The 22,919-nt window shown below is 38.2% G+C and overlaps 2 protein-coding genes across 4 annotated transcripts in view; both read right to left on the reverse strand.

Moving 5' to 3' along the window:
- Positions 1-233, reverse strand: part of LOC144060195 (synapse differentiation-inducing gene protein 1-like) — an 11,790-nt gene extending 11,557 nt beyond the window's left edge. Inside the window, exon 1 of the mRNA XM_077579472.1 lies at positions 1-233. This exon is cut by the window's left edge and continues 413 nt beyond it. The gene's annotated coding sequence lies outside the window, so the exon portion shown is untranslated.
- Positions 234-15,682: 15,449 nt separating this feature from the next.
- The window catches only part of LOC144044109 (RAS guanyl-releasing protein 1-like), a 28,750-nt gene continuing 21,513 nt past the window's right edge, over positions 15,683-22,919 (reverse strand). For all 3 annotated transcript variants that reach the window (XM_077558338.1, XM_077558330.1, XM_077558346.1), the window contains 6 exons: positions 22,768-22,877; positions 22,339-22,483; positions 22,210-22,246; positions 20,704-20,838; positions 18,524-18,834; positions 15,683-18,297 (listed from right to left, as the gene is read on the reverse strand). In XM_077558338.1, the coding sequence (XP_077414464.1) occupies positions 18,163-18,297; positions 18,524-18,834; positions 20,704-20,838; positions 22,210-22,246; positions 22,339-22,483; positions 22,768-22,877 (873 nt within the window). In that variant the 3' untranslated portion in view covers positions 15,683-18,162. The remainder of the gene's footprint in view (positions 18,298-18,523; positions 18,835-20,703; positions 20,839-22,209; positions 22,247-22,338; positions 22,484-22,767; positions 22,878-22,919) is intronic.

The raw sequence follows: 22,919 nt of genomic DNA on the forward strand, positions 1-22,919 counted from the left end.
CTCCGAATAAGTTGCAACAATCAACACGACAATTTTTTGTTTGGCCAAACCAAAGTCTACTCACACTGTACTCAAGTAGAAGTGCAGCTAAATATATGTACAAAAAAAAAAGACTACAAAGAAACAATAAGAAGTATAAGTCAACCTAAAATGTTTCTTTACACTAATATGTTGTAGACCGCCCTACTAGTTTAAACACGTTATTGCGTTTGTGGAAATACACCCGATATAGCCTTCTCAGTGGCAGCCATTTTGCCACTTGCCGTCGACTGAAGATGACATCACAGTTCAACACCGTAACAACCAATCACGGCTCAGCTTCAGAAAACCGGTCAGTGGTGATTGATTTTTGGAAAAAAAAGAAAAGTTTTTAGATAGCCTTCTCCTCTAAGTAAAAGAGTGCAGACGCTGAAATGAACAAAAGTAATAAATAAATACATAAATAAATAAATCATTTTTCCTAAACGTTTTTCCTCATGGGTGGGTCAAAATAAATAATTTTACACACAAAAGGTGTATTTGCCTATAACTGCCACAAGATGGTGGAAAAACACTTTTTTCAAGGCTATGGCCAGACTAAATGAAAGTCCTCCCCTGCGTTCAACTTCCTTTGCCCTAAAATTAAAAAAAGACTGCGCCAAAGCAATATTTTGGACATGGCTTTGACCTGAGCTCAAAGACAGCAAAAGAGGCGATATAGTTTACCCCAAAATGTGATGAATTAACAGCTGAGTTTACATGAAGCTTTGTATTCCGATTAGAATGAAACCAAATGACCAAACGGAATAAAAAGACCAAATTGAGTTTAATTCAGAGTCACAGGAGGGGTAGTATATATTCCTTTTGCCAATCCGAACAATCGTCATGTAAGCATTTCTCTCACAACAGCCAGTCTGCTGGAGCTTATCCCTGCTGGCTTCCGGCAGTAGGCGGGGTACACCCTGAACTGGTTACCAGCCAATGGTCAGAGATCTTCTGTTGTAATGACAAAAAAAAGTGTAACCATGTAAACCGGGCTACTATGAACTGGATAACAAACAAAAAAAAAATGAGGGGGGCGAAATTCAGTAACGCAAATTCCTGAAAAAAGACACTTTTCCTGAATGTGTTTTTACAAAATGGTGCCCCATGGCAAAGCTAGCATACATTGCTAAAAAGGTACATCTCTGTGATCAGACTCTAAATATAACACACAAAGAAACATTAATAAATTAATTGCTTCATTCATATTTGATGAATATTTTAGACAATTCCATGCATTTATCATGAGCCTGCCTATTTGGTTGTGGTTTACAGCGTCCTCTGCAAAGCGTCTTATGTTTTATGTCACCATAAGCATTTATCACCATAAACACACTTTACATAACATTCATATAAATCGCCTGCAAGTAGACGTGTGGCAAAATAGATTAATCCGTCAGCCTAATTTATTTGGCTTCCGCCAGTGAATAATTATGACATAATCAAAGTATTTAAAGGGCCACATTCTGTGGATTAAACACAGTCAGGAAGAGTGATGTGATGAGTGATCGTCAGCCACTCGGTGGACACATATCTTATGCAGAAGAGCACACTTGTGCGTTGCACAGGCTCATAAAAACGTCTGGAGTTAATAATGTGCAAAGGCGAGGCTCTGTCACTTTCAGTGGGAGATGCATTAAGGCCCTGATGGACACTTTACAGCAGGAACATGGGCTTGCATTTTACACGAGCGCGACTTGCGCCATGTAACGTGCCATAACAAGCGCTGCCGTCTCCATGATGGATACCGCTCCCTCCGGGGGACGGGGATATTGGAAGTGGAGGCTGGAGAGGCGGATGGAGGGCTTGGGGTCAAAACCCTTTAGTTTCTCTTCTCATCAGCCTTCTACAGCGGAATCCCAAGATTTTTTAACATTGGCATCAAAATAAAAACGTTTTTTTTTTTTAAATGGAAATTTGTGGTGATATTGTAGATTCATCAAGTTGAGATCTTCCATGTATAGAGCACAGGATTTATTTTTAATCAAATTGAAATTTTATGGAACGATTATGATAATTGATGCTGGAAATGTAGGTCAGTGCTTCTGATAGTGTTTAGGCCAGCAAAGAAGGCCTTGTGGACTCGAGTGTGTGAGTGAATAATTTTCAATAGTGAGAGCATTTCTATTATTTATGTGAGAGCATTTCAATAGCGTGTGTTTCATTATGGTGTGTGAGGAAATACATTTTTCATTAGTGTGTGTGTGAGAGTGTGTTAATAGTGTGAAACAATTTCAGTGGTGTGTGAGAATTTTTTCCCCAAACCTGTGAATGAGAGCATTCCGTGGTGCTGTTGAGAGTGTTTTAGTCTTGCATGTGAGAGCGTTTAAATAGTGTATTCAAGCAAACACCTTTTCAATAGTGTATATGAGAGCACTTCAGTAGTATATGCGAGTGAATAATTTTCAGTAGTAAATGAGAGAATTTTAGAACATGAAAGTGAGAATATTTCAATAGTTTTTGTGAGAATGTTTCATAAGGGTGTGTGAGGAAATAAAATTTTCAGGAGTGTGTGTGGGACTGTTTCAAAAGAGTGAAAGCATTTCAGTAGTGTGTGTTTTGGTGGATCATTTTTCAGAGGTGACTATAAGAGCATTCTGGTAGTGTTTGTGAGCAAACATATTTTTCAGTTGTATGTATGAGAGCATTTCACTGGTACTGATGAGAGACATGCACGTGAGTGTTACAATAGTGTATTTATGCAAACACACTTTTTCGGTAGTGTGTGTGAGAACACTTCGGTTGAACGTGTGAGTGAATATTTTTCTGTAGTAAGTGGGAGCATTTCCATCATTAATGTGGGAGCATTTCAACAGTATGTGTGAGAGTGTTTCATTATGGTGTGTGAACATATATTGTATCACTCGTGTGTATGATAGTGTTTCAGTAATGTATGTAAACAAATACTTTTTCAGTAGTTTGTGTGAGAGTATTACAGTAGAAGTGGGCAATCTCGGTCCTCGAGGGCCGAAATCCTGCAGGTTTTGGAGGTTTCTCACTTCCAACACAAGCTGATTCCAATCAACAGGATTGTTATCAGGCTTATGCAGAGCTTGCTGATGAGCTGATCATATATCAGCTGTGTTGGAAAAGGGCAACATGCAAAACCTGCAGGACTCCGGCCCTGGATGCCCACCTCTGTATTACAGTGTACATACTTGTCAATGAGAGCAATGTTTGAGTCATCAAAATCATTTCTGGTAGTATGCGAGTGTTGTTGTCAAATGTGAGAACGATTCAATAATGAGAGTGAAATATTTTTCAGTAATGTGTATGAGAATGTTTCAGTTGTATTTGACAGCATTTCAGTAGTGTGTGAGAGCGAATAATGTTTGTGTAGTTTATGAGTGGGTTTTATTCGAATGTGAGAGTATTTCATTAGTGTGCATGAGCGAATACTATTTCAGTAGTGCATGTGAGAGCTTTTCAGTCATTTCAGTAGTGTGTGAGAGGTAAACATTAGGGTTAGGGGTTGGTAGTTTCATATAGTCCGCACTGTACAAACACAACCACAACAGCACCATGTAGAGGTCCTAAAAAACTGGGTGTCGTAAAAGGCAAACAAACACAAAGTTCCTCCTTTTGTGTTTTTGTTTGGATTTAAGTCACGAGTGCATCCGCACATAAAAGTGAGCCGCATTTGAGCCCTCCTGTGTGTAGCCAGACTGTGAATATTTATGGTCCTCACTGTGCCCTTTTCCTCCGCTCCATTTTCCACTCTATATTTAGCTGTCATGTCACCACAGCGCATGCATCGCGCTTGCCCATGATTGTTATACCGCCAGCGTTCATCGCAAAAATATCAATTAGCTCTTGATTGGGTGCTAACTAGAAAAAGCAGCTCACCGGTATTATGACGTCCGTGAAGCTCGGGTTTTGAATGAGAGTGGCTGCAAATTAGCTTCAATCATGTCTACGCTAGTGGGAATTAGTCAGTTTAATCCGATGGGTGTGGAAAGTAGCAAAGCACTTAAATTGATCTGCAGGAGGTGGAGCAACAAGTCATTTATGAAGCTTTTCACACATGGCGCTTCTGTACATTTTTTCCCTACATGATGCCTTTAAGGAGAAATGTAGAAATGTGGCAAAAGTTTCAAAGATAGAAGTCAACTTTAAACATTTCTTGACAATAGTATGTTATATGTGACTTCACTAGCACGCACATGACATTCTGATTAATATTACATTTGTGGAATAAGAGTTATGAAGGCAAATCCAGCCACTTTTATCCATCTCAGGGGAGCGGCCATTTTGCCACTTGTTGTCGACTGAAGATGACATCAATGTTGCTCAGGTCTCTTAGGTAACAACCAATCAAAACTCTGCTTTAGAAAATAACGACCAATCACAGCTCACCTGTGTTTTGAAGCAGAGCCGTGATTGGTTGTTACCCGAGACCTGAGCAAAATTTATGTCATCTTCAATTGACAGCAAGTGGCAAAATGGCCGCCCCCTGAGATGGATAAAAATGGCTGAATTTTCCTGCTTAACTCATTTTCCACTAACACATTAACCAGATTACCATATTTAGATCAATGGGGCTGCACAGAACAAATTATTGTCCCCAAATTTTTTTGAGGGGCGGGGTTGACTTCCCCTTTAAATACAAAATATTGACCGATTTTCCAATTATGACTTAAAATCACTCGCAGAATATTAGTTTAATTTCGCACTGGAGCCGATCCCGGCTGAGTTTGAGCGAGAGGCAGGCTACACCCTAGGCTGTTTGTCGCAGAATTCAGGAGTAGATTAGGATATTAATTATTTATATTTCAAGTCAACAAAAAAAATTCTAGCGATAGTAAACATTAAACTCCAGAGAGATGAAATGTGCAGACAAACAACATTGTCTATGTCCACACCTCCGAATGGATCGGCAATGATAATCCATTTGGACAGCCGCGCTTCTGCGCCATGAATAATAAAGCGGGCCTCAAGGTTATTAATATGATGGAATTCCTTTAATGTGGACACACTCTGCTAGAAGTCCACACTTAGGAAAACAACTATATACGTTGCTTGCACGGCTGATTTGTCGATGGAAGTTTAATACCGTTTGACACGTAATGACACGGCATCACTTAACGGTTTTAAAGGAGTCTTGTAAAAGCAGACAGAACGTTCTCGGGTCAATCTGCTGGCTGACCCTGGCTGATAGGAAAGTAAAGTAGTAATTGATGTCAAGGAAGTGATACATATGGACTGAGAGACTAAAATCTTTCTATGTTACGAACCTCTCTTACCGACACAGCAGGCAGCGGCTATATAGTAGCAAACTTCACTCTGCCTGACCAGAGTCCCGACAGCACATAAAAATAAAAAAGAGTTCCCCGGAGAGCTTTAAAGACACCAGGATGGTACCGCGTTCCGCTTCCTCTGCAGCTCTGCTGGATTGCAGCCACTTGATTGATGGCTGTGTGTTCACCGAGGAAGTAGACATTCGTTATCAGCATGCAACACATGATTATGCTGTCATGCCGTAGACAACATCATCTTCCGCGCCGTATTGTGAAGCGTAGAACAACATGCTTTACTCGAAGTAGCTTTTGTTTTATGTGTTTTTATGTGCCCCTGCATCCACTTAAGGATTCAATCAATAATTTTCTTTATGTTGCTCTTTAATTCTTCCCACCGAGGTGCACTTTCAGGTCTGCTGCCTATGCCCTCTTTAAAAAAAAAAAAAAAAAGCCATTCTCAGTGTACATGGTCGCTGCGGTGCACTTGAGAGCAGTAAACAACCTCGTAGAGGCTTTGGGATTCCGGTGGGTGGGGGAGGGGAGGGGGGGGGGGGGGGGCAGAGGCTCAAAAGGAAAGGAGGTCAGGGAGGGGTTCAATCTAAACCCTGCCTCACTTTTTGCAAAGCCTCAAATGGACAATTGGGAGACTCGTTTCCAGAGTGAAGAACCAAGTGGGACATCATTACGGCGCGCCACATGCTGCACCATCGTTTTTTTTTGTGACTGCTTCACTGGATGTGTATTGATCTGAACTGCATATGGACAGCACCAGTGGCTGTGTACTCATCATGACTGTGTGGTATCCATCACTTTGCAGGACCAAAAACCTTGTCAGGTGAACAAAACAGCAGGTCCTCAAAAAAAAAAAAGGAAACATTACATTATTATTATTTTTGTTGTTTCTTCAAATAGTTTAACTCATTCACTGCCATAGACGGCTATAGACGTCAAAGATCCAATTTAGCAATTCAGTGAATGACAACATTGGGATTTCATCATCTACGGTCCATAAAGATTCAGAGAATCTGGCAAAATCTCCTCAGGGAAGCGGCAAGGTTGCAAACCACCATCGAATAACCCTTGACTTTTGATCTTTCATGCCCCGACTGCATTAAAAACGGACATAATTGTGTAGAGGATATTTCCACATGGGCTCAGGATCACTTCAGAAAACCAGTTAACAGTTCATTGCTACATGAACAAATGTATAGCCGTATAAACTATACCCAGAAACCCTGCTGGATTCTCTGGATCTGCATCTGACAAGTGTGTCGTGGTCTGACGAGTCCACATTTCAAATTGTTTTTGAAAACAATGGGAGACATCTAAGAAGGAAAAGGACCATCCAGATAGCTCTCGGTGAAAAGTTTAAACGCTAGCATTTGTGATGGTACAGGGGTGCGAGTGAATGGCTAATTTGCTCATCTGTGAAGGCACCATTAATACCGAAAGGGCCATACAGATTTTGGACTAACATACTGCATGCTAACCTCTTATATAGGAACATCCCAGATTATTTTAGCCAGACAATACCAAGCCACATTCTAAAACATGTCAGAGTGGCTTTGTAGTAAGAGAATACTAGACTGGCCTGCCAGCAGTCCAGACCTGTCACCCGTTAAAAATGTGTGGCATTGATAGAGCCGTGAGTTTTTTAGAACCGTGGTTCATTTAACATTTGTTGGTACACGATGGCAGGTGTTGACAATTATTGAAAACAACGCTGATTTCAGAAAGAAATAATAACCGCTCCATAGATCATATTTATTTCACAACATGTCTGCACTACCCCCGTCTCTTGTCAAGCCTAATAATACATGTCACGCGGTGCATAATTAATCAGAAGTAGCAGTATTTGGAGCCTCCCCCCCCCCACTCCTCCTCCCTCCCTCCCTCCATCGAGTTGAGCGTGTAGTTGTCATCATAAAGTGAAAAATGGAGGCCATCAACAGAATGTCATGACAACATCACCGCCCCCGTGATTACATTTTGTGTACAGAATTCAATTACAGTATTCGGAGAGTTTCATTTAGATAAACATCCGTCAAAGTATTAAGAATGTATAAAAACGGAACATTCATTAGGCTACTTGTGTATTGAATTGCTTTAGATTGTTCAGGCAGTCTAAAAAAAAATCTATAAAAATCATTGCCTCTATGGAGAAATACAATACCGTATGCATATTTTAGTGCTCATAATGTTGACTGACGACTCATGGGGAGATTTAATTACATCCACTTAGCTTCCGAATTCATCTAACAGAGATTTCTCACGCTGCGCTTTTTTGTCAAAGGGCACTTTAGAAAAATACAACCAGATTTTTGTTGACATATTTCCATTATTTTATCTTGTCAAATTGTGTTGTTGGCGGTTACACGCTGCATGGAGATTTTATCATTAAATAGTACAAGGACGTGTGCTCTCATCCACTCGTGTGGCCAAAAATATACTCAAAAGGGAGTCAAAGTTAAAAGTTATGCAAGTCTAAAGTATCCGCATGACCAACTCCCTCCTACAATTTCTGTGTGTGTGTGTGTGTGTGCGTGTAGTACAGTGGATGATTATAGTTTCTTAAAATAGGTTGACAAAATGACACCTAAGGTAACCATGGTTACCAAGTAGGTAGAGGAAGAGCTTGCGGAGGAAACACATGGATGGCTTTTGTGGCTTACACTTTCTTAACTCATTAGAGACCGTGGAAAGATATGTCAAGTGTGTACACTACAAGGTGTGTGCTGGATGATACATGCATTTATCACACTTTAAACCACCTGAAGTCAGTTGACTTTCCTCGTTTTCAAGTAATCGTTCTGCGTGGAGGGACCTGACATAATGCAATAGTGTGTGAGGGAAAGTGTGTGTGCGTGAGACAGGAAGTCGCAATGGCACAGACGTGTAGGCAAGCAACACATTTGTGTTTCACACAACATCTCCACACAGTCTGGTGATAAGACTAATAAGTACTGCATCTATTTACACGCCGTTAACTCTAACTTCTTTTTAACCGAGATTGGCAAGAAGTGGAAGGCAGCGAAGCAGCAGATTTGAAAGGTTTTTAATGACATGCTCTGACGTGAAATATTTATCTTTATCAATAAATGTAGTTGTATGGATAAAGTTATGTCGTCATCATCATCATCATCATTCTTATTATTATTGTTGTACATACGGTACATTTTGTGTGGCTGCTTACGTATATTTCTGGGGTACTTAAGAGAGCGCCATATTTGGGACCTTAAGTACAGTACCAGTTTTTAATACCTCAAGCATCAGGAAAAGAACCATATTTTGTATTTCAAGTATAAGAACAATCTTTTGTACCTAAACTATGAGGAACGTAACCATATTTGGTACCATAAACATTATTTAAGACCTTAAGTTCTATGGTGCCATAACTACGGGGAAAATTACCCAAATTTGGTATCGGAAATATTTGGAAATGAACCATATTTGGGACCTTAAGTTCCATGGACTATACTGTATTTGGTACCATAACTATGAGGAAATGAGCCTATTTCAGTGCTTTAAGTACAAGGAAAGGAACCATATTTGGTATCTTAAATCTCAGGAAAAGAAATTTGGTATATTACACATCTGTAAATGAAGCATATTTGGTACCTTAACTGTACTGTTAACTACCAGGGACCATATTTAATACCTGAAGTACCAGGAAAGGAACCACTTTTGGTACCCGATGATCAGAACAGAAACCACCTTTGGTACTTCATGTTTCAGGGACTACACACACATTTTGTACATTGACTATCTGGAAAGGAATGATATTTGATATCTTATGATTACTCAGGATAGTAATTATATTTTTTACTGTATGTATCAAGGGCCATATTTGGTACCTTAAGTCTTGGGAAAGGAAACAAATTTGGTTCTGTTTGTTTGGTAACTGTGAGGAAAGTAACCACATTTGGTACCGTAGGTATCAGGACAGAAGTCTTGTTTAGGACCATGTACCTCAACTACCAGGAAAGTAACCATATTTGGTACCGTGATGATCAGGGAAGAAACCATATTTGGTACCTCAAGTAACAATCATATTTTCTACTGTATGTGTCAGGGACCATATTTGGTACCTTTAGTCTTGGGAAAGGAATCAAATTTGGCTCTGTAAATGAGCCCTATTTATTACCTTAACTATGAGGAACGTAACCATATTTGGTACCATGATGATCAGGGAAGAAACCATATTTGGTACCTCAAGTAATAATCATATTTTCTACTGTATGTATCAGGGACCATATTTGGTACCTTTAGTCTTGGGAAAGGAAGCAAATTCGGTTCTGTTTGTTTGGTAACTGTGAGAAAAGTAACCACATTTGGTACCGTAGGTATCAGGACAGCAACCTTGTTTGGGACCATGGGCCATATTTAGTACCTCAACTACCAGGAAAGTAACCGTATTTGGTACCATGATGATCAGGGAAGAAACCATATTTGGTACCTTAAGTAGGAATCATATTTTCTACTGTATGTATCAGGGACCATATTTGGTACCTTTAGTCTTGGTAAAGGAGGCAAATTTGGTTCCATAAATGAGCCCTATTTGTTACCTTAACTGTGAGGAAAGTAACCATATTTGGTACCGTGATGATCAGGGAAGAAACCATATTTGGTACCTCAAGTAACAATCATATTTTCTACTTTATGTGTCAGGGACCATATTTGGTACCTTTAGTCTTGGGAAAGGAATCAAATTTGGTTCTGTAAATGAGCCCTATTTATTACCTTAACTATGAGGAACGTAACCATATTTGGTACCGTGATGATCAGGGAAGAAAACATATTTGGTATCTTAAGTAGTAATCATGTTTTCTACTGTATGTACCAGGGACCATATTTGGTACCTTTAGTCTTGGGGAAGGAAGCAAATTTGGTTCTGTTTGTTTGGTAACTGTGAGAAAAGTAACCACATTTGGTACCGTAGGTATCAGGACAGAAGCCTTGTTTAGGACCATGGGCCATATTTAGTACCTCAACTACCAGGGAAGAAACCATATTTGGTACCTTAAGTAGTAATCATATTTTCTATTGTATGTGTCAGGGACCATATTTGGTACCTTTAGTCTTGGGAAAGGAAGCAAATTTGGTTCCGTAAATGAGCTCTATTTGTTACCTTAACTGTGAGGAAAGTAACCATATTTGGTACCGTGATGATCAGGGAAGTCTTTAAAAAAAGGACTCTTCCAGGTACAACTAACAAGAACTGACATCTATCTTAAATGTTTTAGAGTTTTTTTTTATCAGGGCTTTGCAACACAGGTAATAAACCCCAAGTAGCTGCTGGCGAGGAAAACTGTACCAATTGTCCTGACTACCTTCTAATGGAATTGACGCCTCAGAGCAACGACTACACGTCTGACCTTTTAACATGGCGTATCGGCACCCGGCAGTGAGCCATTTCCGGGGTTATGATGTGTCTTTGTATCTTTGGGGCATTTCAGGCTGAGAGGTTTTTAAAGCCAAAAGTGTCTCAGGTCGCTAAGGAAGGATACTTTTAAACCCCAGAAAGCATCGGAAGAACATACAAACCCCACACGGGAGGACCTGAGCTGAGATTCGAACCTAAGAAGCTTTTGAAGTGCTGCCCTCAATGCAGACATAAAACGTAACTGAAAGATGAGATTGAATTTGAGTTTCATTTGACTTTATTTTTACACGCACACTTATTACATCCCTCAGTTTTATTCATAATGTGCTCTGAGATGCTCTTTGCACATGTAAAAGTATCTATTTGAATTTTAATGCCACTTTTATTTGCCTTCTGATGTGGAGTCTAATGCGGCCCAACGGATCATTAAAGTTCTTGTGAATTCAACATTAAAAAATGTCAACCATACACAACCACTGCTACATTTAAAAAATATTCCTGACATTTTTTTTTTTAGATTAATGCCTAACAGCTCAACAAGCATCTAAATACTTGATGAGATAGTTTCATCATAGGACTGCAAATTACAATAAAGAGATTCAATACCTCTCTGACAGTGTCAATGTAAAATCATTATCTTTGTAAATGATGATTAATGTAACTATATTGGATTTTATGAAGTACCTCCTTGATCTGTTTTGATGTTTTACATTGGTAACATGAATTGCATCATATACCGCATTATTGATAAATATTTTCTATCCATTATTTTATTCATATTGTGGATTTCACAGAGCGTTCATATATTGCGATGATCGGTGTTTGGGGACTTTTGCATTCTTTTCAATAGATTTAGTTTTGTTAAATATTACCTGTTGTTTCTCTATGTAACTATTTCATGTCTGGTTTGCTTGTTAGGTTTTCTCTTCCGCCTGCTCTCGTCAGCCTTGTTCTTTGTGTCTACCAATCAGCTCGCTCCGGTCGCTGCTGTCTTGTCGAGGTGTGCCTTGTCATCCTCGTCAATTTGTTTGTATTTAGTTCACTGTTTTCTTTCTCATAATGTAATACAATTAGAAGTGGATGTGAAAATGTGTGTTTAAATTATTATTTACTTTATTACATTATTGCATAACCCCCCCGCCTCATCTATCCGTCTCTTTGAAAAAACAACAAATGCATTTCACCAAAACTTGGCAAATGACATCCAAACTTGAATTTATTCCTTCTTCCTGCGGAATTCTCTGTTGGGCTGACTTTGCCCCTTCATCCTGACTTTCTGTTTCTGACAATTCTTCACTACAGACTTTTATCTTGAAATGTGTGTATGTGTGTGTGTAGTTTCAGTCCATATTTGCATGCAGAAGCTCATCTTCACTCAGCACTCCTTTTTGATTACTCAACTCTGATGTTATGCTTGTTCTACGATACTGTATCCACCCCATCTCTTGGCAGGGATGAGCAACTTTTACACTTTGAAATCGATTTGTTTTGAATTAGGCACATTGGTATCGCACCATGTGTTGGCAGGCACCGCAGCACAATACAAAACAAAAGCAGTCTGCTTTATGATTCAGTTCAACTACGATTGCATCATTGTGTATTCCTGTTCTGGGCTTGGTGCTTTTCTCCATGGCTCTCCAGCCGAATGCATGATGGGAGCAAAAAGATTTGCATCAATCAACAAGTCAAATATGAAATTTGCATGCACCTATTATTAAATAAACTAAATATTTTTTTTTTTGGTGCCTAGCTCAGCTGACTTTGAACAAGAGGGAGGGGACTGATTGTCAGTCACACTCACATTCATGCCTATGGACAATTTAGAGTCTTCAAGGAACATATAACTAATAACTATGCATGTTTTTGAAATGTGGGACGCTGTTGTGGGATGGAACGCAGCCGACTCCTGGCAAATTGAAGCAGCTCCCCTCATTCCCATTCAAATAAGGGAAGTGCACAATGTGGAAGCAGACATTGACGTGCATGAGAGTGTGTTTATACAGGTAAACTGCAAATGGAAACCTTTTTTTTCCTTCAAATTGAGCCGTCCTTGAATTATTTCGTACCGCATATATCGAAAACCGTATCAAATCGTCTTTTGTGGAGAGACACATAGCCCTAATATTGATAATAATGTGTTCAATGAATTGATTTGTACAATGATTCTGAGAGATTGTCCCACATGGTTGTCACATTTATGAATGAAATATGATGACATACACCACACATGTCTGTGGAGCGTCAAATCTGTCTGCCTGTGGCTTGCTTAAATCCACCAAAATCTCATTACACCACCTGCACTCTAAAAAAAAAGAATTGTTGAACCAACTTAAGTTCAGAAAGAGAATTGTTGACCAACTTAAAAAAAAATTGCTTCAAGTGGTAAAACACGATTGAATTTAAGACAAACATTGGATTAACATTAAATTTAATATATTCCCTTTGGATTAACTTAATTACCACTTGAAACAATTTTTGAAACAAGTCGGTCAACAATTCAATTTGTAATCCAAAATTCTAAGTGCATTGCAGTTTTCATAAAAAAAAAAAAAAAAAAAACGCCCAAGGAGATGTACTGTAGTGTGTCTACCAAAGTTCCAAATATGCTAAACTGGACTTGCCCAAGCACGTAAATGAAGATGCAAGATTCAAACCCCCAACCTCAGAATTGTGAGGCAGACGGTTCACCATGCTGCCCTTTTCCATAAACAATATACAGAACATTACTGCGCAAAAAAAACGGTGCATCATTAGATCGGTTTGTCATTTCGCAGAACTCTGAACTGTTAACAAGTACACAAGTAAACGTTTGAGTTTGTTTGTTCATCAGTTTATAAAGCAGACTACTTCCTTCCTACATGGAGGATGTTGAACAGACAGCGTGAGCTAATGATTGTTTCCATAAAACATCCACAATGATTTATGGAAAAAGTTTGCATAATCCTCCTTTCTGCCCCATTACTTACTCATTGTCAAAATGATTGCTCCGAAAAGGCTCATTAAAACAACAAAGCTCGTGCCTGCCAAATATATGCATACTATATAAAAAGTAAACTACAAAATGCGACGGATGTAAACAGTGAGTGATGTCGCCATGCCAAATGACGGACGGAAATGAAATGGCTAAATGACATCATCATTTACAGCAAATTCACAGCTTTTTGCATTTCACCATCCCTAATTACTTCATTTTGCACTTTTCCTCCTCTAGCACTTCTCTGACACGCGCATCAAATCCCATAATGACATTCAAATGAGATACAGTCAGGACAGCAGCGATGTTTCTCTTAGCGGACAACCTCTTCATCCCAATAAGGTTAATTAAAACGTTTCCATGTCTTCATGCAATTCTGGTTATTTTCAAGTAATTCTCCTTTTGATTATCACTGCAGGCTCCCTCTGCGGTGCCCGCGCGGATCCTTCGGCCATCATTAAGAAACCTAATGAACTCACTTTCATAATCAAGAGAATTAGAGCAGCTTGGCAACACCCCGCAGTCACTGTTGTTCTTTTGTGTTCAAATGTGTGTTCAAGGTACTTTGTTGTCATGGTGTTTTGTGTGCCAGGGGGACACAATGACAATTTTGCCTAATTAGTTTAAGAACACATTCATTCGATGACAGTTAACTTGCAAATGTTTCCCACTAGCTTAATTCCATGAGCGCAGTGGCACCAAGAACACAGTGCAGTGAGCTGGTTGACTTCCAAGTTGCTCTAATTTACAAAACTCTCATAGGGAATAATGTACAATGGTGCCTTGAGATTGACCCCACTTATGAGTATGACGATTTTTTGGGCTTTGACTTTTGAGCAAAAATGTGTTTAATGCCACTCCAAAACAAATAGATTACATGTTGTGTATCTAAAACATCCATATAACTAACGTCTTTAAGTAAAAAAAAGGAGAAAAAATTGTAATGTTAGCATTGAACGAATTTTTGAACATTTCTTGGCGTGTATGATAGATACTAAATTAACATGAATCCAATATATTCATTACATCAAAGGTGGCATTTCTAAAACAATAGCATTGAGTTGAGATATCTTTTAAATCAAAAGGCCTTTTACACCATTTATTATTCTTTGATTTTTCCCTATCTATCGTACTGCGTGGGGGTCGATTCAACAAGAAATACAATTGTGGTTTTGCAAAAACAATTTGTATGTAGCCTATTATTAACTCTATCACTGCCATTGACGGCTATAGACGTCAAAAATTAATTAATCAAAAATTCATTCAAACTATTTCTATTAGTTTAACATTTTTTTCCACTTCTGTTAACAAAAGTATGAAAACCTAGAATTTTTTGGGGGGTATATTTAATTTGTGATTAATCGTGAGTTAACTATTGAAGTCATACGATTAATTATAATTAAAAAAATATTTTTTTTAACAATCTTTCCCCCCCTCAAAAAAAAAGATTATTAAAAAAATGTCTAGGTTTTCATACTCTTGTTAACAAAAGTGGGAAAAAATGTTAAACTAATAGAAATAGTTTAAATGAATTTTTGACGTTTATAGCCGTCAATGGCAGTGAATGGCAGTCAAAGCAAATATATGTTTGTTATAAAATAGAAAGGAGGTTCCTCTACACACAGATGTCTTGGTGATAAGTCCTGTGTCTGTCTGTAATTAGGCAGCCTGTTGGCTGTTTTACAATGCAAGTTTCATTTAGCCAACATATGTCCTTCAGGCTAAACCATAATGGCTTGTCTGGGTTGTGGGGTTGAATATTGATTTTCAACTGACTGATTTGTCAATAGGTCCAGTAAATTCTCATCTTCAGCGCGGTGTAACAGCCTTTTTAAAAATGTCTTGAAAAGACCCCACACCCTATAAAGCCAGCATGATATTGGAATCTATTCAGTATTTAGTGTGCATACAGCATGCTGGACTGGACTCGGGCTTGTGTTATTTCCCTCTTTCCCATTCAAATAGAACTAAATGAGCTGTCAGTGGCGCGATAGACTTGGGAGGCGCTGCTTTACACATCAGAGGCAATTCTGCACACGGCATTGCAAGAAATGCACACACAATGACTTTCAATGAGAGCTTTCTTTAGTTTATGGGATGAATGTCTGCTGTAGGCAGTGCAAAAGACAAAGGATAATTCACTTGGGGCATCTGATGTAAAAAAAATAAAAATAATAATAATAAAGTAACTATTTGTCAATTTGAAAAGGTTTCTTCAAAAGCAGACCAGAACTGATGGGATAAACACAGCCTGGGATTTTATGAGGCTTTAGTGCCCCTCACTGGTGAAATGGAGTGACACAAGCATTTTTTTTTTTTAACAAAAAGCTCACAATATTGTCATGAAAAATGAGCAGGTAGTTAACACAACCACAATTCCCATTTACAACACTGGCCATAAAACTAGAAAAGTAGAGATATGCCATGCAGAGATAAGCAAAAAATACATCTAACAGTACCAAAATACAAAAAAAAAAAAGTTAATTTCACACTTCATATGAACTGTGTAGTGTTTTACATAACTAAAAGATGCACTAAAGGTAGGTCATTAGGTGTCATTCTACTGCAATTATAACCCAATACGAATAAATATTTTTACACTATTATACATATTCCACAGGCATGTGAGTCTCAAAATCAATTGAATATAAATATCTTGTTTTTCACTTTACATGATGGCACACTTTTTTTTTCCAGTGTAGCACTACAGTGCATGACTTTAATGTCCATAATTTGATACTAATTGCACCTGACCAGTTACTCTTGTGTTTTTTCTTAAAAAAAGAAAAAAAAAGTACAATGGCACCTCCAAAGTTGAATGGCGTATGGCATTTTCGGCAGCGTAAGTCTTCACGCGGTAAAAGAAGGCACACCCAGTTTGCACCATGTTTACAGTTTTTTTTATTGGATTGTTTTATATCTGTGACCGCAATGTGTTTTTCATATATATATATATTTTAACGGTATGACTTTATGACTGCATTAGTGTAGGTTAGTGATAAATTATGACACAAATTAGGGTTAAAATCCCCGCCTTTAAAATACAATTGTTGTTTTTATAGCATATTTATTCCGACAGTGTGTTTGTTATACGGCTGTTTTGGCCTGCAACCTTCATTTCCTAAAATGAAGATGATTGATGTTGCATTTTCCTAAAAAAGATTCTAAGGTAATCTGAAAGGCAATTTGAATATGTACGCATGTGTAGTCATGCATGAAAAAATATGATATTATTTTTTTCATTGGAACATTATATGTTCCTTATTGTCATGGGTCATGATTTTGCAATATAGGAAAATGCAGGTGGCAATTGGACGAATTGAAATGAACACAAGTGTGATTTGCTTTTTGACACTAAGGGGGTGAACATTCAATCAGATCTGGGACTCAGTGTGGCATACACACAGAAGAATCTGCCGGTTCAGTACAATCCCAGCAATAATATTCATTGAGACTTTAGAATCAGCTTTTATTAAATCAGGCAACCGACACTAGGTGGCAGTATCACTCTGCAAACTACTTCCTGTTCACTCTCCATTACTGTCTGCATTCTAGTGTCCTCAAAGGGAAAGTGCTTTTACTATAGAGTAACCTATTTTAGAAGCAGTTCGATTGTTACTGAAAACATTACCTGTATAGCTAATTAAGGTTTTGATCATTACGGAAGCGTATTGCATTCACTTAAAAAAAACAAAACAAAAAACTCCTGTTTTTCTGACAAATTTTTTGGGGGAGCTTTGTTTTTTTGAGTATTTTTTAAATACATTTTCGGTTATTCTGAATATTTTTTTCTGTTTAACTGAATATTTTTTTTCTGTCCAAAAAATATTACGAAAAAAAGGCTGCAAATAAAATATTTAGAAAAACAGGAGGAAAAATTACTCAGAAAAACAGGGGGTGTGGGGGTGGTGGTGGGTATTGGTGGGGTAAATTATTCAGAAAAGTGGAAGCGGACACTTTCCCGCATATACTGTACTGTGGTTTGTTCTCTAATCTCTGAGGGAAAAGCCCTTTAAAAAATATATTCAGAAAAACAACAACAAAAATATTCAGAAAAACAACAACAAAAATATTCAGAAAAACAGAAAAATAATAATTTTATAAAACAGGGGAAATTATTCAGAAAAACTGAGGAAAAAATATATTTTTTTAAACAGAAAAAAAATTACTAAAAAAACTGGGAAGAAAAATATTCAATAAAACATAAAAAACTCAAAAAAACAAAGCTCCTCCCAAAAATAAGTCAGAAAAACAGGACTATTTTTTTTTTCAAGTGAATGCAATACGCTTCCGTAGATGATGGCTAGTTTCTATTACACTTTAATGACACTATTTCCTGTACGGGAAACAACTTGGAAGTCAGCCTCACAGAGTCACTTGTCTTCAGCTTTGGAGGTTTCACTGCTTCATTAAACTTTATCAATTGTTTGTATGTATTAGGTGCAAGTACTGATAACTGCATTCTGTGGCAATGTTTCATCTAAAAACAAAATATAAAACAACCTAACCGGCCGTGTGCATCTGATACTGTATTGTACTTGTTGTTTCTAGTAGGATTCGTCCTCCTCCACAGGATGGAGCGCGTGGCTCTTGAGCAGCGACTTTAACATGTCCACTTCGTGCTCGGTCTCTTTCAACTTCCTGTGTAGTGTCTCGTTGGCTTTTTGGAGCCTGTCATTATCCTGATAAAAATAAAGAAAGAAATATTATAAATGAGTAGCAATGCGTGAGTACCGATAAGCAACACTTGCGATGGTCAAGAACGAGAAATTAGAAGAATAGAAAATCGCCCTTAATTTTAAGATAAAATGCTATACGCAAGAGTTGAGTACTCACGCTGTAAAAAAAAAAAGCGGTATCAAACATCCCTACAAATGAGATTATAACGACATGTGCTGCCACACTCACTGATTGCAGGGCTTCAATAACGGATTTGTTGTCCTCTTCTGGCTCTCGGGGCTTCTGTACAACAGAAATTCGGTTCTCCCACTTGGCACAGTGGCGCTGTTTCCTCTGGGGCAGCGGGCTGAGACACGTCGTCGAGGGAGCGGGCGCCGACGGGAACAGCAGGGAGGGGTGAGGTTGAGCGGCATCGGGGGACGGCGGCGGACCCTCGGTCTGAGTGGCGCTGTGGACCTGGTTGAGCCTCAAATGGGAGGTGACTGGAGAGTCTGGACTCCAGTCTTCAGACGGGTAGTGGAAGGGACACTCGTCGGAACCTGAAGAAGACACAGGGAGGCAGTGGTGGATAGTTAAGCGGCATTGTTGTGTTTGTGTGAGTTCTCTGTGAGTATTTATTTCCTCCCACTCTACAAAAACGCTCATAATGACAGTACAGTAAAACGGATTTGGTTGGAAATTACAAGCAAAAGACAGCACTGTAACAGAGATATTAACAAGAAATATTTGCTATTTTCTTTTTTTTTTTCAAAGTTCATAAGGTTATTGGACAATTTTAGCGGAAGTTCAAACCTTTGCACCATTCTAAAGGATCCTAGTTTTAACATAACTTCTTATCAAATATTCGCCTGTCATTGGGTACTGAGTTTCCATGCATTTTCTATTGGGCTTGCAGGTGAGCAGGAGTTGTGTCAGGCGACTTTGAACACCCTGGACTAGTCATCAGCCAATCACACTCTAAAAAGAGAATTGATTACAAATTGAATTGTTGAGCAACTTTAAATTTACTTTTTATAAAACTTAAAATTGCTTCAATTGGTAACACCCGATTGAATAAAGTTAATCCAAAGTCAATATATTAAGTTTAATTAATTATGAGTTTTTTTAAACTTAACATTTACTTTGGATTAATTTCGGATGAACTTAATTCAAATGAATATATTAAGTTTAATGAACTCATAATTAATTAAATTTAATATATTGATTTTGGATTAACGTAATTTCATCGTGTGTTACCAATTGAAGCAATTTTATTAAGTTGTTTAAAAATTCAATTTGTAATTTTAAATTGGTTCAACAATTCTCTTTTAGTGTGCACAGGGCACATATAAGCAAACATCCATTCACACTCACATTCACACCTATAAACTCAATTACAATTTCAATTATTACACTCCACAATTACAAAATTAGCACAATCGTAAAAAAAGGATTATGAATACTAATTGAGTTGTTTGAGTTATTTAAATGCCTACATTTGCACCTTTTTATTTTATTCTAAAAAAAAACAAAATGAATAAATTTACAGTAGTTTCATCCAAAAGGAACTTGCATAGTTATAGTGTTTCAAATAATTTTATCTACTTTAAGATTTTCTTGTTTTGTACCAAAAAATAAATAATCGCCCTAATTGTAATTTCAACATAATCGTGATTAATATTTTCTTCATAATCGAGAAGCCCTTGGCAATTTTGAGTTTTTAAATTTTCGAACCCGGGACCTCAGAATGAAAAGTCAGAAAAGCTAGGCACTACCCAAACTGAACTGCCTAACTTCAGCTGTGTCAAAGAGGAACATTTTTATGCACCGTCAGTGTGGACAGTATTGATTATTTTGGAGTCAGACACACTGATGCTTCTCAAAATTTTGTGTAAATTAAAATGGATTTTTTGAGCATTGAAGTAGGGCCATGTTTTAATTTGGTAATAGGCTCATTGTCTCACACTATTAAATTTAAACACACACACAGAAAATGTGTGGCCTTTGGGGGAGGTCATGAATGCAAAACAAAATGACTCAGATGAAGTGTTAAAATACAGCATCACTTTTCTTTTCTTTTTTATAAGTCTAACCTGCAGCTGAATAATGCAGATTTCTCGTCGCAGGTGGGCAGCCTGCTCACTTTTACAGTAAATTAAAGATAGCTAGAGGAAAACCACCCACCCATAACAGGCAAGAGCTCTGAAACCTTTTCAACACTTTTCTTAAGAATAGATGAAATCATATAAATAAGATTGTGCTAATATTTCAAGGACGCTTGACAAAATAACAATGCTTGGTTGATTCTATGCGCTGCTACTAGATGCCCCGTTTCAAAGAGACTTCCTGTAGCCCTCATAATCCAGTTCTATTTCTTATTTGAATATAGACTGATAACATGCTGGGATGATTGCAGTGCCCTGACCCACCTTCCGAAGTTCCCATGGTAACAGGCGTGGAGCTGGGCGTGGGACTGCCGGTGGTGTTGTTGTTCACTTTGGCGTTCTTCTTGCACTCAAAGGCCACCTGGTCCTTACACAGCTTGTGGCAGTTCATCCCGCAGTCTGTGAAAACGCAGCGCAAAGTCAGAACAGGAACTCGACTCTGTTTGAATCTCAGCTGCACTTTGAAGAACGAATGATTGACATGGGTCTACTTTTAGCTAGCAACATGCGATGGGGAAAAAAACACACACAACTAACAACATTTAATGCAATGCAAGAACTTTGCCTCGCCTAACCCCGCTTTTCTTAACCTTTGTTGGATTACATTATCAGGTTAAAGAGAGATGAAAAGGTGCTTCCGTTGGGACATCGGAAAGGATAGCACTGCTTCCGATGAAATCGACTCCACTTTTCCTAACTGACGTCATCGCGTGATGGCATAGTATTGGTGACATAAGTCTAGTTTGCAGTCTTTGCATGCAAAGCTATTTGCTTAACTTATTCACGCCCAGCCATTTTCACTGATGCAACCCCCTTCACTCCTGGCTGTTTTACTGGATTTTGACTGATTTTGCTATGTCCACAGAATATTCTGTCTCCTATTGCTATAAAAACATGGAACCAACCAAATGAAAGATTAGAGTCTCTTCTTTCATCAGGAAAAAAAGTATATTTCTATCTGTTTCCGTTTTTGCAGCAATTAGCATTAGAATATAGCCAAGTTTCATCATTATTCACAAACCTGTTTAAAACGCTGGAGAAAAGAGCTTTTTGCAACATGGCCCTGGTTAATCTCTTATACCCTGCTGCCACCTGTTGGCCGTTTTTGTAATAACTACCATTGCTTCAAGCGTTCTCTTCAGTTCAGAGGTTGCATCAAAGCCTTCTGTATGCTTAGCATGAAAAAATATATTTTTGAAAATTGGAACCATGGTAATATTAAAAATAGAACGCATTTATACATTTTTGGGAGCAAATGAGTAAGTTGTTCATGAAAAGTATAAAAAAATATGAATAAAAATAAAATAATATTAAAATAATTCTGAGATTCTACCCATGTAAAGTGTTTGATTGATTGATTAAAAAAAGATGATTGATACTAGTTGTCGAATATATTTTTAATTGATTTTTTAATTGTCCATCTCTAACAAATTATGTTTAACATTATTTATCAACCACATCTTTCTTCTGGCTTTGAAAATATCGCTGGCGTGGCGCCGAAACCTTGTAAGTCAGAATTGAGCAAATTTCCCATTTTGTCAAAAAAAAACTATACTTTTTTTTGTCAGTCCACATGTGTGGGTGTTATTTTGACGAATTATTGTTTTATTTAGAGCTCAAGTACAGCACAGCTCTTGTATCGGCTCTAATAAGATTGTCCAGGTGGTCATAAGGTTGAGGGTGTTTTTGGGTGTATAAATTGTCAGGAAAAAACTCAAATGTTTCTGCCTGCACTAAAAAGACGACGCATGACTAACTCAGTCGAGTTACCTTTGCATCTGTAGCCTTGCTTGATGACACCCCACAGCTGGGAAGAACATGCAGTATTGTCCAAAGTCAACACTAAAGAGGAGATTCATTTTGTTGTTTTGGTGCGTGTTGGCTCATTTGCTGACTTACAAATCCAGAGCAGTTGTCGCAGAAGGTGGGCTTCATGTAGGTGGTCTCCTGAAAGTTATGAACAAAGCCCAGGCCAAATTTGGAGCAGATGACACTGGCCCGCATGAAATAAGCTGTGATCTTATCTCTGCTGACAAGTCCTTCTCTGTACATATACACATGAAAAAAAAGGGATTACTGTCTGTATTGTATTACCAATGAAAAACCTCACACTATTTTCACTGATAGTTTTTGCTTAGGATTGCATGATTTTCTGTGGTCTACGAACGGCGCACATAAGTGGGTCCGCATGTAAAAAATAGACTAGAAAGCGGTGAGGTTACGGTTAGTTGTGCAGCTACTTGATGCTTCCTGTTGCTCGTCACTACGAAAACCACGTTGCTCTCCCCCTGCAGCTGCAAATGAGAGCGTGACCTGCCCAGCACTCACTTGTCTTTGTCCATGACACAGAAAGAAAAGGGGAAGCTGGCGGCAATTTTCTCAAAGTCCTCTTGGGAAATGAAGCCGTTCTCGTCGTGATCGTAGTTCTTAAACACGGACTGCGGAGGACAAGAGGTAAACAACGGAGTTGCTTGACAATG

The sequence above is a fragment of the Vanacampus margaritifer genome, chromosome 1 (assembly GCF_051991255.1).
Source record: "Vanacampus margaritifer isolate UIUO_Vmar chromosome 1, RoL_Vmar_1.0, whole genome shotgun sequence".
Taxonomy (NCBI): domain Eukaryota; kingdom Metazoa; phylum Chordata; class Actinopteri; order Syngnathiformes; family Syngnathidae; genus Vanacampus; species Vanacampus margaritifer.